Source organism: Electrophorus electricus, chromosome 9 (genome assembly GCF_013358815.1).
Source record: "Electrophorus electricus isolate fEleEle1 chromosome 9, fEleEle1.pri, whole genome shotgun sequence".
Lineage (NCBI taxonomy): Eukaryota > Metazoa > Chordata > Actinopteri > Gymnotiformes > Gymnotidae > Electrophorus > Electrophorus electricus.
In genome coordinates this window covers 7,827,884-7,843,443 of record NC_049543.1, presented here as the reverse complement: position 1 = coordinate 7,843,443, position 15,560 = coordinate 7,827,884, and the positions used below count along the sequence as shown (strand labels likewise).

Genomic DNA, 15,560 nt, shown 5'->3' with positions numbered 1-15,560 from the left:
AGGGATCAAAGCCTGCTTTAAGAGTCGGAAGGAGGTGAGAAACAGTTAGGACTGCAGAAGAATTTGAGAAAGACTGCTATGTGGTTTAGTGGAAAATGTAACTTAATTCCCCACAATGCCTCTGAGTCTTCAAATGCTGGTCATAAACAAATTGTGTAGTCTGCAGTCTGCAAAGTCCAGTCGTCAATATAAAGATGCAAAATTCACACTTCTGCATCATTAATTATTTAAAGTATTTCTCTTGAACTTACAGTAGAATCTGAATCTGGTTAAAGTTTGCTTGTTTCCTGACAAACCATACCTTCAAGAAACAGTACATATCAGTGTCTGTTTGTCCATCTGCATTTGTTATGCCACACATATCTCTTACCCTTCATTCTAATATGTCTGTTTGTCTTTTTGTCCCTCTTTTTTGTTCCTCTCTTTCTCCCTTTTCTCCTCTTCCGGCATTCTTAGTAATAGCAACAGTGCCTGATGCAATCTTTTAACATGAGATGTCCTAGCCCTCCCCTTATGGAGGAGGTTATTCGCTTTCCATTTTGATGTGATTATGTCTGCCTCCAGCCATTATCAATTTGGACTTGGCTGATTCAAGCTTTCTGACACTAATGAAACAAACCACTTTCCACTCACCACCTTTATGTTTTTTGTCAGCTGAATGCATCTGTCAAAATCAAGAAGAAAAGATTTAGACATTCCTGGGACACTGATAATGATTACCACATATATTAGAACTTTGGACATCTTAGTAGAATTGCATTTACTTTTTTTGCAGTATAAGTATTATAGTGATGACTGCGCATGCTCTACTTCAGTCTACCAGTCCTTCAGTCAACCCAGTCCTCAAGGTCCACCAGATGGTTCCACATTTTTGCTCTAACCTTATGAGGGAACTGGGATAGATTAAAAGTGTGGAACTGTCATGTGAGCCCCTGGACTGCTCTAGTTCATCTTTATTCATGAAAATGTACTGTAAGTGCTACTGAATTCGACCTTGTTACAAACTCATGAATGGAAAAAATAAATGATTAAAAAATTAAATGGATATTGAATTCAAATGCAATCCTAAAAGAGTAAGATTTTGATATAAAATAGAAGGATTATTTTTATGCATAAAAGAAGCAGAAATTTGCTTTCAATTCAGTGAATGTGATATCAATACCCCAGGTCCCCCCCCCCCCCCCCCCCCCCCAAAAAAAAAAAAACAAAAAACACTAGGAAGCAGTGTGATGGCTTGCTAATGCTCAAAGCTAACACCTTTACATTTATAGATCTAGACCTGGTGGGTTTTTTAAGCACCCAAGAGACTAGCAATAACAGAAACACCATAGATCATCCAGACAGAGGCTATCGAGAGTGCATGGCCTATTTTCTGTCCTCTTGCCAGTGATTCACATTCTTAAATTATGCTCGTGACAGGATTAGGAAAGTTTGAAAGAGCCTTCGATTATGGCAGGTCATCTGACACTCTGGGAAGTACTCTATCCAACTTTGCTAAAAACTGATGCTAGAAGTTACATTTCACATTACCAGACTTTACAGACATACAGCAATTCACTTTTCCTGCTCTATTGTAGATGCTATTGCCTGCTCGACATTTTGAAAAATAGTGCTAATATTTTGAATGGGACTTAACAGATCATCAGCTGACCTCTCCACCAATGAGCTCTGCTGTTTGTGCCTCTGCTTGCTCCTGCCTTTCTTGCCATCTGCCCTTTGCAGGGCAGGGAAGTTGATGAGGGACGGGGCTGTCCTTTGTGGCATGCCAAGCAGCAAGTTGAAATGGGGCTGTTGGATAGAGATCTCCACCTCACTGACCCACTGATAGACATGAGGTCCACATCCATCCAGGAGGCCAGATAATGGATGCCTCCTCACTGCATGACCACTCAGTGTACAAACACAACGGAACATGATGTTGGCTGCTGGGATCTTTCAATCCTATCAGAGTCTGTTATGGCCTACAGTGTGTTCTGCGGAGGGTTAAACATTAATCTGGGTATCTGGTGTTTTCTCATGAACCAAAGTACAGGAAGCCTTTGGGAAATCTCTAGCCATAGTTTCCATTTTGACAATCTGGATTATACTTTTGCTGTGGCATTGTTAAAATATATTATCATGCTACAAGGCAATGCACCCATCTATGTGCTTACTGCAGTGCATCCTATGAGAAACAGGTCAGCAAATAAGAGTATTGGCTATACAACGCAGGCTCAAGTTTGAGACTGAGTCTGATATAACATTGACCCCAAATTATGAATTAACAGAAAAAGTCACCTTGTGATGGTGATAATGTTATGGGGTCCAATAGTGAGTTCGAAATGGGAGGCTATGAGAGCTCATCTGGCATTGCTTTGACAGCCATTAGAGCTCAATTCGGCCAATGACAGAGACAGACTGAGAGACAGACTGATAGACAGACAGACTCACATACACACACACACACACACACACACACACAAACAATATCCTTAGAAACTAGTGGTAACTAGACACTATCATATAGCTATGCTCTTCTAGGCTTGTTGATAAGTTTCATTGTTCAGATAAATTTGATTTCATATTACACAGACTTCTGGTGTCTGCAGAAGCAGCACACTAGTTCTGACTAATTACTTAAACATACCCTAGCTTTCACTGACAAAGCTTTTAGCTACTGCTGAAAAATGAAACACTATTTTCCTCTCATGCTTATTGTGCTCCAGTTGTTGATAATCAGTGGCTTATTTTAGAACAAATCTGGCAGTTCAAATAAGATAATTTCGTTAAAGTGCATGGGCAAGATTATTCTCATTTATGTTTTTTTTTTCTCTCTCTCTATTAGCCAAAATGTTTACATTACTAACCAAAGAATTGCATTAGGAGCCAGTTCACACTAGGCTCCCATTATGTGACAGGGTTATTCATAACAAAACAGAGAGTGAAAGGAACCGGTTACCTGGCAAAAACATGTAATGTGCTACAAATAATTATCAGACCTATTTCTGAAGTCAGAAGTATAAATACAATTATGCAAAGTCCTTTACTCCCTCAAATAGCATCTGTATACATTAATTCATTATTCATTATTATATGGATTAAATATGTAACTTTTTTATTTTGTGTGATGCATTGTGAATTATTCCAATATTGAGCTGCCAGTCAGTATGGGAAAACATATTTGGAGCTACATGTTCTGATATAGTAAAGACAAATTGACTTTGTAGTATAAATAGATTATTGCCATCCTCTCAGTGCTTTCAGAATGTATTTTCACAAGGTGTAAACAGAGAACAAATGTCACAATTGACAGTGGAAAGAAACTGTGCTATACTCAAGAGAGAGGTAGTGGTGAGAGATAAAGCAGCTCCTTTCTCAAGTTTTACATTCTCAAGGACATCTGAAATGCAGTCCATTTGAATTCTAACTGTTTTTTTAATGTTATCATAACATAGATTCTGATGGTATATCACCATATTATAACAGGCCTTTTTTTTCTTAAGTTTTAGCATAATTTTTCCCCTGCTTGCTTTATTTCTGTATCACCCCAAAACAGTTTTTGAAATGTTATTAAATGATTTTTAAATTTGATGGGATGTTCTTTGATGCATTCTATGTGCATCACAAATAGACAAAGAGATTTCATATTCTCAAGAACTGCAAAAGTCTTTTCTTTCAACAGTCATAATTAATTATTTTATTATCCCACTGTAATGTTAAAATAACCTTTTAGGGTAATTACTGCCAGTGTGAGTTCCTTACCTTTCTAAACATGAACCTTCTATTCTATTTCTGTTAGAAGCAGCCAATGAGAGCCAGAGAGTCAGGCTCTCCTTCTGTGGTAACTGCAGACTCTGCCCCCACCAAGTGACTCCTCCCACCATGAACAAAACAAACCCCCAGAACCCCATGTTTCAAGAAGCCCAGCTCTTGGACTGGACCTCAGATAATTACAGCCACGGTAACCAACGCTTCCAAGATGAAGTCGACACCAACTACCACGGTGGGCTCAATGGTTATGACACAAATGAGCAAGTCAAGAACAAAGAGGAGGAAGGCTCCAGTGAAGCCACCGATGGCCACGATGAAGAGGATGAGGTCTACGAGGGTGAGTATCAGGGAATCCCCTCGGACACCGCACCCAGGAATGGGCAGGTGGTGGCGGGGCATGCCATGGTGGACGGCCTGAAGGACCGACGTGAGCTGGAGAGCGAGAGGCAGGCGGACAAGGAAGAGCTGGCACAACAGTACGAGCTGATCCTCCAGGAGTGTGGGCACGGGCGATACCAGTGGCAGCTCTTCTTCGCACTGGGCCTGGCACTCATGTCAGATGGCGTGGAGGTGTTCATTGTGGGCTTCGTCCTGCCAAGCGCCGAGACGGACGTGTGCATGCCTGACTCGGGCTCTAGTTGGCTGGGTAAGGTCATCAATGTGTCAGAACATTACGATCAATAATACATGATGCAATGAGCTTTTGGTAAAGCGTGATGATGCTATGTTGAATTCTTCATTTACAAACTCCTTCAGCCTTTGCAATTGTCCTGTAGGTGATCCTGTAATTTCATCTAATTTGTAGATATAAATTTACCCTTACTGAGGACTTTCAGAGAACAAAAAGCACAATAATACAAAATAAATATAATAAGCAAGGGGAATTGTTTGATCTCTGTCCTATCCAAGTACTTAGTCCTACAGGACTGCAGCTTACGCCAGAGACATTTTGATTCAAATCAAATCAAAATTTATTTACATAGCACTTTTTACAGATGTTGTCACAAAGCAGCTTTACAAATGTTTACTTAAAGTCCAAGCCCGCACTGAACAAGCCAATGGAGACAGTGGCAAGGAAAAACTCCCTAGAGCATGAGGAAAAAACTTTGAGAGGAACCAAAGTTTAAAGGGGGGGGGGGCCCATCTTCTTCTAGCTGACAACGGTCACCATAAAAATAACAATTCTAAGGGAAAAATAAATAAATAAATAAATAAATAAATAACAAAAATAAGCAGTTAATGTCTAGTCCATTCTTCTAGAGGTCCTAGTCTTCTCCCGATGGTGTGCACATGTCCGAGACCCATTCTGCAAGAGAACGTCCAATAAAGGCAATGGAAAGTAGCTGGCTGGGTTGGAGGTGTGGTAGGCTACTGCAGGGGGACATCAGGGGGTGGTGGGAGTAGCCATGGCAGCTGAGATGGGTTGAGGCTCAGTAACATCATGACATCAGGGGTAGGTGTACCTCGGCAGAAAGAAATAGTAGATTATTAGGCATGCCCAGGTACGAGGGTGTGTAAGTTAGGGAAATATAATGTGCAAAAATGGATTCCAGCAGATCTAGCTATAGCAGCACAAATAAAAGATTAGAGCTAGAAGGAAAAACCGGTATGATGGCACCCTGGAACATCAGCACTCTGCCACTCTCAGTCAACAAACTTGAGTGACAACAGAGAGGTGAAGTGACAGCATCATAACATCCCAGTTTACCATAACTCTCAATGCCCATGAACCCCCAGATCTAAACCTGTACTTAAGATGGGAAGTAGTTAATGCCTGACTGTACAGGTTTTCAGCCTAGCTTTAAATATTAAGACTGTGTCTGAGTCTCGAACATTTACAAGAAGGTTATTCCATAGTGTAGGAGCTGTATAGGAAAAGGCAGTAGATTTTCTTATTCTTGGTACTAGTAAAGAGCCTGCACCTTTTGATCTAAGCACACGTGGTGGATTGTAATCCACTAGGAGTTCTCTAAGGTACTGTGGAGAAAGACCATTCAGTGCTTTGTAGGTCATTAGAAGTATTTTATAATCAATACGAAATTTTACTGGGAGCCAATGTAAAGTAGATAAGATAAGAGTGATGTGATCAAATTTTCTAGTTCTGGTAAGAACTCTGGCTTCTGCATTTTTAACTAGTTGGAGCTTGTTTAGGCACTTAATGGCACAGCTAGAAATTTGATGGGTATTAATCATCTTATACCTCTGTGTGGCATCTATATAAAAAAAATAATGACTGAATTGATAATGTTCATTTTTTCTTTGCTACTGAAAATCAGTTGAAATAGACTCTTCTGTGTCAGAGACCATTCAATCCTTAGCCAATCTCTCTCTTTCTCTTTTTCTCTCATTCATTTATTCCTCCCCATCCTTGTGTATCTGACGAGAGCTCAGAGCCCTTTGGGCATTGTGTAGTATGCTCTGTTGCCTCTCTCACTCTCTCTCGCTCTCTCTCCCACCTTACTTTTTCCCCCTATAGTCACTGGCTTTTAAGGCATAATTGCACATAGCCTCCATGACCACCTAGCCCATGACATCGCCAAAAGATCGCCACTGGCTTAAACATGGACAGATTTCCTCCATAGTCTCATTAAGTTGCTAAGAATAAGAGAGATCTGTAAATCTAGCAGAGCAGTTTTCACAACTGAGGAAAAAGATTTACAACACACCTCTTGATTTTCTCTGCTGTTTTATTTCTGTCATTGAAACGTGTTGTGTCATAATTGGTAGCTTTCTCCAGCGTAATTTCTGTAATATGCACCTTTTTATTTGTGGGTGTCTGTGCTTCTGTAGTTAACCCATTATAGTGCAAATTTCATGGTAGGCTGAAGATATCCTTGAGTTTGAAAGGATGGCTGTTAGTGATGGTTTCATGACTTACAGCAGCTTATTGAGATGATGAACTATTGTCATGGTCTGACCTCTCATCTTGATGAAGTGCTAGGCATCACAACTGTGTGGTGATTGATTTATAATTTAACAGGATTCTGCATTACACTAAATTGCATTCTACATAAGTCTAAATGTGTGTGTTTGCATATCTGTGAAATCTGTGTAGTCTTCAATGGCAGTAAAGTGAATAGATGCAGTGGAGGGCAGTGCAGAGAGCACGGTGTCTGTCATATTCTCATAGGGTTTGTAGCCACTAGTCTCTCTCTCTCTCTCTCTCTCTCTCTCTCTCTCTCTCTCTCTCTCTCTCTCTCTCTCTCTCTCTCTCTCTCTCTCTCTCTCTCTCTCTCTCTCTCTCTCTCTCTCTCTCTCTCTCTCTCTCTCACACACACACACACACACACACACACACACACACACACACACACACACACAGTCCTTAGTTCATCCATAGCTCCATGTAACATGTAACAAAGAAGAAGGATAGATGGAATAAAAGGGTCAAAAACAAACACAGAAAAGACACCGATATGATAGTTATTATATATTTCTCCCTTTCACGTTGCTTATTCCTTTTCTCATATGCACTCTTAGAAACCTTTTCATTGTCCAAGTTTATCTAGTCCTAAAGAAAGAAATGATCAATCAATGTTACAGGCTGAACCCATAAGAAAGATGCTGCATCACACAATTACACTGATGGACTGCTCCATTCGGTCGCCTATTCCATTAATGCTACCACACAGCCAGAAGGCATTTTGCCATCTACTCTTATCCTCGATTCCCTCCGCGGCCCCCAGTTGCCACACCCTGCCCCCAACCCCCCCGTGACAGTGTGGTTGCTCTGTGTGGAATGGAGGCAGCTGAACATGGCTGGCCGGTAGTGAAATCCCAACACTGCTGCTGGGCTCCTCTGTGAGCAGGTGCATGCACGGGCATGAGCGCATCAAAGCCTGAGTGATGTGCAGACCAGACATTTTAAAATGTTTGCAATCAAACACCTACCACTTAAATCTTGCTTTATAAGTCCTGTGTTCATTTCTTTCAGTTTGTGCATTTGATTCTAGCATGTTATCGAGACTACTGCACAATTTGTGCATTTGATGTACACTTGTTCCCCATAGTCTTGTAAATCGAATGCCAAATCATGTGCCCCATAAGTAGGTCAATAAAGTAAATGAATGAAGTTAATAGCAGCTTTGCTCAACAGACTTGCCCCAACATTTTCTGTTTTTTCAGTAGAACCATGAATAATATGGACCTCTTTTTAAATAGCTTCTCCAGCTCCCTCTCCCAGTCAGGAGCATCAAAGCATGAAATCCAAAACAAGGCTGCTATGCTTCTTGAACATTTCCGCTGCTCTCCTGGGTCCTCTCTGAAGAGATGACAGATCTGACAGATATGACTAAAAATGCTTTCTTCACTTCTCTTCTTTTCTCTTCTCTTCATTCTTTTGCTTGCCTTTTTGATTAAGTTACAAACATCTGAGCCTGTGAGCCTGATTTTTGTGTAGTTGTAATACACACTTTTTTCAGTTTCAGAACATAACAGTTGGATGACTACCATGGACTAAGGGCCGCAGAGTTTCTGTGAGTTTTTTGTGAGTGTGTGTGGGTGTGTGCGCACATGCGACAGATACAAGTTCGCGTTCTCCCCCATTGAGAGCTGTGTTTTGCTTCTCAGTGTTTTTTCCGTTGGAACAGTTTCCACATATCAATGGAGTGCTCACTATGTACTTTTCAGCCATGAGGACTTTATGATCCTTTCAGCACCTTTATGCCCTGCTGGAAAAACACAGTCACTCTATGGAAGCTTGTCCCTTCCAGGCACCTGTACACTCTGTTGCCAAGTTGCTGTACCAATTGTATATGTGTAGAAAAAACCAACAACCGCGACATAAATATGTAAACTAAGAGCAAAATGGACAGCTTTTCTGTGTCATGTGGCAAACACATTCCATTTGACCAGTACTCACAAACACAGGCAAACTAAACACTTGAATGCGGGGCAGGAGGACTGCAAATGGCCTGTGACAAGGAGTGCGCTGTCATGCCTTCTCAAGTGTTCTCTCACTGCCTCAGGGGACTTCTAGTAAAAGCTGCAATGAATCTATTTCTAAACAGCTGCGAGATGTGTAATACAAATGGCTGTAAAAACTTTCTAGCTATATGTCACCCTAACCCTGGCAAACATATTTAGAAGATGTTACATTATATGCAATACATAAAGTATTAGACCCAGCACAATTTGACACCAAAATGCTGTCAAACTTAACGTGTAGTTTGCATATTGTTATGCAATATGTAATATGCATGTAATGTGAGTAGACTCCTCATGATTGTATCACTGGAGCAAACTGAATAACCTAGATAATTAGTTACGCATCTCATTTTATATCCAGCCTCAAATCAAAATTTAACGACGCTGACAGGCACTGAAATGTTCTTTCTTCGGTGCTGGGCCTGTTCCCACCATTTCTGTACGCTAGCAGACGGCGCCGAAATGCTGTGTCCTTCACCATAAAACTAGGGGCTTGCGCCTTTTAATGAAACACTTATCCCCTGGAGACACGACACTTTACAAGTCCGTGTTTCCTTTTTCTCATTTTCGCATGCTACGCGGTACTTGCTGCTGTAACAACGAAAGCGCTCGGCCCGTCTCTGTCGTCGACTCGTTTGTCGCGACGCGGAAGACCATTAATGCATGGTCATACAAAAAGCTACAAGTCAGTCGGGGATTTCGCTGTCAGATGTGAATCGTGGACGTCTTGTTCATAAGAACTCGTTATGCATAGTTTTGCTCAAAGAAACCAAGTGTGCCCATGCTACTAAAAGACACTTCCAGATAACTGAAGATAATAGGCGCTCCGGTCGTAATTTTTGAGAGGAAAATGAACCCGGTGAATATACTTCGGCTGAGTGCCCCTGAGCATGGCAAACCTTACACGGCCTGCACATTAATGGGCTGTTTTATAATGAAGCACGGTAGTAGAACGATCTGCAGAAGTGCACCAAATAGGCTACAATAAGATGTAGTATTTAAGGTCATGTAGATAAAACACATTTTCCACAATACTTTTCCCCATGCCACTAGATGTATTAAGCATTGGGAAAGTTTAACTGACTTCTAAGTTATTGTACGTGAATAAATGATGTTATCCTTTATTACTGGCCATTATGAACTTTGGGTACATGCTGATGGACATTGTAATACACCAACATCCTAACCTTCCATCTTCTTTGAGAGCTCCCACAGAGCACAGCTAAGTTAGCTGTGTCATTTTAATTTTCGGAGCGTATTGAAACAGATGACTTTAAATAGCATAAGTGCATCTGTTTAAACATTTATACTGATCATTTGTAAGTATGTAGTGACTAAATATCTCTGTCAGGGCATAGTTCCTAAATTCAACATGTATGTTCTCTTTAATTTAAAAATAGAATTTTCTAGAAACCAAAAAGAATGCCAAAAAAAAAGGGGGGGGGGGGGGGGGGGGGGGTGATCTCACAAAACTGCATTTTTGATATGCAATTTGTACCAAACCTAGCAAAGCAGTCTTTCAAATGCTGTCATTCCTTGAGTAGCACTTTTTTCTCTCTGTGTTCCCCAGGCCAAAGTGCACGTGCCTTCTGTCAGTGCTCGTGAACCCCCCCACCACCACCCCCTTTTCTTTTTTTTAATCTCCCCTGCTCCTGTTCCCTCACTCCCCACCTCTCAGGTAGCATAGTGTACATGGGCATGATGATGGGGGCCTTCTTCTGGGGGGGCATGGCGGACAAGGTGGGCCGACGGCAGTGCCTGCTCATATGCATGTCCTTGAACGGCTTCTTTGGCTTCCTGTCCTCCTTCGTGCAGGGCTACGATCTCTTCCTGCTCTGTCGCATGATAGCGGGCTTTGGGTGAGTCTCCGGCCACTCGGCTTTCTCCTTATTAACCACGTGGCTCTTAAGAAGATGTGAAAGAAATGCTGGGCTATTTTTGGTTTATGTGGACAGTTACTACATGATTGTGCATTCGAGCTTGAGAATGATTAAATGAGGATTAATAGTTGTTCATGTGGTGGCTCTCTGTAGCAGTTGTTGTTATTGTTTGTTTTAAGAACACTAGCATCATTTTCAGACAGTGTGGTGATCTAACCTTGGTGTCAGTAAGCAGATGCCATCAAACAAAGATTAATGGAGTAATGCAATGGCTTCTGCACACACACACACACACACACACACACACACACACACACACACACACACACACACACACACACACACACACACACACACACCACTACATATACCACAAATGTAACAGAGAGAGGCACCCTTTGGCATCATGAGATATGATTGAGTGGCAATCTTTTATCAAGTTGGCTTTAAGCAAAAATGCCTTCCCTTTGCTTTAGATAATAGTCTTTTTTTGTCAGACCATACGTTACATCTGCTCAGATCAACAGCCACTGCAATGCTGCTTGCTTGACTCCAACAGTTTCTGTCACTGCTAGAGACAACCTGTGGAACTGTATTTAAAGATTGTGGTCATTTCTTTGAACATGTTTTATTTATGGCTTGAAAAATCTATGTCCTGCCACTTTAGGTTCTGGTCAAAACATGTTTTACAGGTAAAGTACATGTTATTGAAACATGTTATGGTGGGTCTATCAATATTTCTGTAAGCAGAGAAAAACATGTATCAATAATTTAGGCAGACTGTGTATAAAACAACAAAGACATCTTTCTTCTTATCCTTCTCCTCAATCCTTCAAGACTGACAGCAGAAAGGACTGAAAAAGTGCATAGAAATGGCCTCATGGTTGTTCTGAAACCTTCCTCTGTATGTCCTTCATAAATGTACGAGTTTTGGACCTGAACCACTGACTGAACTGTAACTTTTTTCTTGCACCTCTTTGTTGCCCTGGTGTGCTTTAGCATTGGCGGGGCAGTGCCCATCGTCTTCTCCTACTACGCAGAGGTGCTGGCACGGGAGAAGCGTGGTGAGCATCTGAGCTGGCTCTGCATGTTTTGGATGATTGGAGAGATCTATGCCTCCGCTATGGCCTGGGTTATCATACCTCACTACGGTAAGCTAATGGGCTCATAGACACTTCATGGGTTCACAAATTATTTTCCCAGCTGTTGGGTGTGGAAATATTTAATGTATGAATGAGGATTTTAAAAATTGTTTTGCCTACAATCGACATCCACAAATGCCACATTCAAACGATCAATAGCATCTGTAAAACATAATATGGCTAATTTTGTACAAAACACGGATGCCAAGATTCCAAACATTCTCATCACCTGTGAAATGAGTTAATAATCAGTAGTGGACAGAAAAGCAAGGATCATGGCAGCCATAGGTCCGGCTCTCCCCCTCCGGCTGACAATGATGGGTGTAAACGCGTGTGAAGGTGTAGAGCTTTAGGTAAAGTGATTAATGCGGGCTATGTGCTGCTACAAGGATATTTAAAGGATGGGGGTGTTCCTAAGGGGTGAGGCTCAGCTCTATGATTTATGAGGACCTAAACACTAGCAATAAGCTGTACTCATCTGGGAAGAAGCTGAAGGGGGAGGGGGATATTGAATGTGAAAGCTGAATGGCTTGTTGTGATGCAGCTTTCTAGCTCCATCTTTTTTTTGTTTGTTTGTTTCACAATGATGAGGTTTTTTGAGGTTTGCAAGACAACACATGGGGGTGGAGCGTGATTTATGGGTGATAAATCGTGCCTTTCCCCCAGGTGCATCCACTGGGAATCAGTAGGGAATGATTGGGTACTGGTCGAAGTGGAGAACTGGATGTGTGTTGCTTGCTGGGCATGAGCACTGCTGTCTGTCCTGCCCCGCACCAGACACAGACGCAGACATTTGTCTTCTCCTCTCCATCTTACCCCCTCTTTTGTTTGTCCCGTCTTTTAAAATCAATGTTTGCTCTCTCGCTCCTCATTCATTCTCACTCTCTGCTTCTTCATCCTGAAAGGGCGCTACATGTCTGGCATGATTTCAGCACAGCCTCTTCCGAGAGATCCCAAAATGCAGCAGTGGCCGGTTGGAGCACTGGTGGCAAGGAAACCCTCTGACCTCCAACTCAGAGATGCCTTGCCAGCATCGAGAGGCATGGCCAGTGATGAACAGTGACATCTCTGCATCCTCATTTATATTAAAAACAGTCCATTAGTCTTCCCCACTGGTTCCTCTTCTGAGCTATGGGGAGCTATCTAAGTAATTCAAGCAGAACTGCCGCAGGTCCACGTATGATGGCATAACCAGCCATCTCTGTTAAGCCTCTGTCCCTCACTTATGTACACACATACACACACACACACACACAAACACACACCATCTCTGTCATTTTTGTTAATCAAAAATCCACACCCACATATATTTGTATGAAAACAGAAGAGGAGGGTAGGGGGATTAATAACCTAAAACCAAAATGGTTTGTCCCTTAAAAGAAATATCTGGTAAGATATCTTACAGATCCATCACTTTTGGCTATAGGTGGAGCTGCCCTTCATTGATTTCCTATTAAAGTGTTTTGGGAAGGAAGGGACAGTGAACACATCACAACTGCTGCCGATTCTAGCTCTCACACCTCCGACCCCCACTCCCAACCCTGGATAGTTCTGATCATTTTGTCATCAACTGTTTCTTAATATTCTTTTTCACTTCAGCAGTGGCCTGTGAACCATGACACAACTGCCCCGTTTGAAAAATGTGTGTCTGTTTTTCCGGTATGCACCCCTTACGATCAGTCACCTTTGCACATTTGCATGTATCCATATACACACTTGTGCACTGGTGTGTATGAGTCAGGTGTAAATCCCTTATTACGCCTGGTCTGCTTGCGCAGTAGCACATGGACGCATCCACTCCTTCAGTCAATTATGTACATGATCCAGCTAATGCGATTTCTAATGACACTGGCAAAATCGGGTCTGGCAGTGCCACCTCGTACAGAAGGCGATTACAGCAGAGCAGCTGCATGTGAGGGCCACAGAAGCCAAATACACAATGCAAGGTTGCAACCACACATACACACATACATACAACATATATATCTATACATGTTTGGATGATGCATATGGCCACTGCTTTCTTTTTATTTTTAGATCTTGTTCTTTCTTTTTCTTTGTATACAGACTGTTTTTCATACACTATATCTACAAAAGTATGTGGACACACCTTGGTGTTTCAGCTAAACCCATTGCTAACAGGTGTAAAAAATCAAGCATACAGTCATGCCATCTCTCTCATAGATTATCTTCAGTAGAATGGGTTGTACCGATGAGCTCAGCGCCTTTAAATGTAGCACTGCCACAAGTCAGTTTTTGAAAATTATGCCTTGCTAGATGTGCCCTGGTCAACTGTAAGCATTATTTTTGTGAAATGGAAGTGTTTATGAGCAACGACAACTCAGCCATGAATCTTTAAACCATGCAATCTCACAGACTTGGCCACTGAGTGCTGAAGCATTTAGCATGTAAAAACCATCTGTTGCATCACTTCCAAAACATCTCTAGATGAAACACCAGCACAATAACTCTGTACTGTGAGCTTCATCAAATGGATTTTGTTGGAATGGGGTACAGCATGCTGTCACTGGACTCCTTAGCAATGGAAATGTGTTCTCTGGAGTGATGATTCATTCTGCACTATCCGGCAGTCTGATGACTGAATTTGGGTTTGGTGGATGCCAGGAGAACACTACCTACCACAATGTATTATACCAAAAAGTAAAGTTTGGTGGTCTGGGGATGTTTTTCAGAATTTGGGCTAGGCCCCTTAGTTTCAGTGAAAGGTAATCTTAATATTACAGAATACAAAGACATTTTAGAGAATTGTATACTTCCAAATTTGTGGCATCAGTGTGGGGAAGGTCCAGCTCCATATTAACACCAGTGGTTTTAGAATGTCCAACAATCTCATATAGATGGAGTGGTCAGATGTCCACATACTATTGGCCATACATGTTCTATACTTACTATAATATACTTACTGTACCCATCCTTTAAAATCAAGCTTTAACAATCTCATCAGTCTTTCATCCCAACCTTCCCCCTCCCTTGTATTTTAAGGACACACTTTAATCCAGGCATGCATATATAATCGACTGCGTTTATCAAAGCCATATTTGATTATGCGTGTGGATTTTTTTCAAAGCTGTCACTTCTTTGCGTTAACGCCAGTCTGCCTCCAGAAACCTCCCCCTCAGCGCCCACACTTCGGTGGATTAGGCTCGTGATAGTTCTCCAGAAAAAAAAAAAAAGCAGTTTTCCACTTGTGCCTGGAAGAGCATTTTGTGGTAGGGTGACCTGACTTGCTACAAAGAACAAGAAAAACAACAAAAAAAGGAAGGATAATCTATCAATAGATAAGAAAAAGGACCAAAACAGAACAGGTTTCATGCTTGCTTGGAATGAACTCTCAGAAGTGTCATGGTGGTTGTGCTTGATTAGTATGACATACTCTAAAATGAAGCCATTTAATATATTATCGTTTAATGTCAGGCCCTCACAAAGTTGCTGATTCTGATTGAACACAAAGGTAATTATTATAAGTATATATGTGCTGAATCACTGTGGAGGGGATGACAGATATGAGTGGGCTACATGTCAGCAGGTCATTTACACTTAAATAGTGTCATTATTGTCCCATGCTGCTTTTACAACTTACAACTTTGCAACTTACAATTCAAATATGATTTCCAAACTAATTGAGGTGCAAAAGAATCTCAGAAAGATAACAGTAATAGTACCTTAGTGAAGGCCCAGAGTCAAACCGTTTGGTGCATTATTAAGCAGGACTTCAGAAACTTTAGTGTTCCTCTCTGTCCTGAATTGGGATTGTTATACACTGCCTGGCCAAAAAAAGGGTCACATACTGTAATATTTAATTGTACTGCCTTTAGCTTTGATTATGGCACACATTCGCTGT

General features: G+C 41.5%; 1 protein-coding gene across 1 annotated transcript in view; it reads left to right on the top strand.

Annotated features, from left to right (window-relative positions):
* Positions 1-15,560, top strand: part of sv2ca (synaptic vesicle glycoprotein 2Ca) — a 32,654-nt gene that overhangs the window by 9,733 nt on the left and 7,361 nt on the right. Inside the window, exons 3-5 of the mRNA XM_027015070.2 lie at positions 3,779-4,396; positions 10,355-10,535; positions 11,556-11,707. Of these exons, the coding sequence (XP_026870871.2) occupies positions 3,862-4,396; positions 10,355-10,535; positions 11,556-11,707 (868 nt within the window). The 5' untranslated portion in view covers positions 3,779-3,861. The remainder of the gene's footprint in view (positions 1-3,778; positions 4,397-10,354; positions 10,536-11,555; positions 11,708-15,560) is intronic.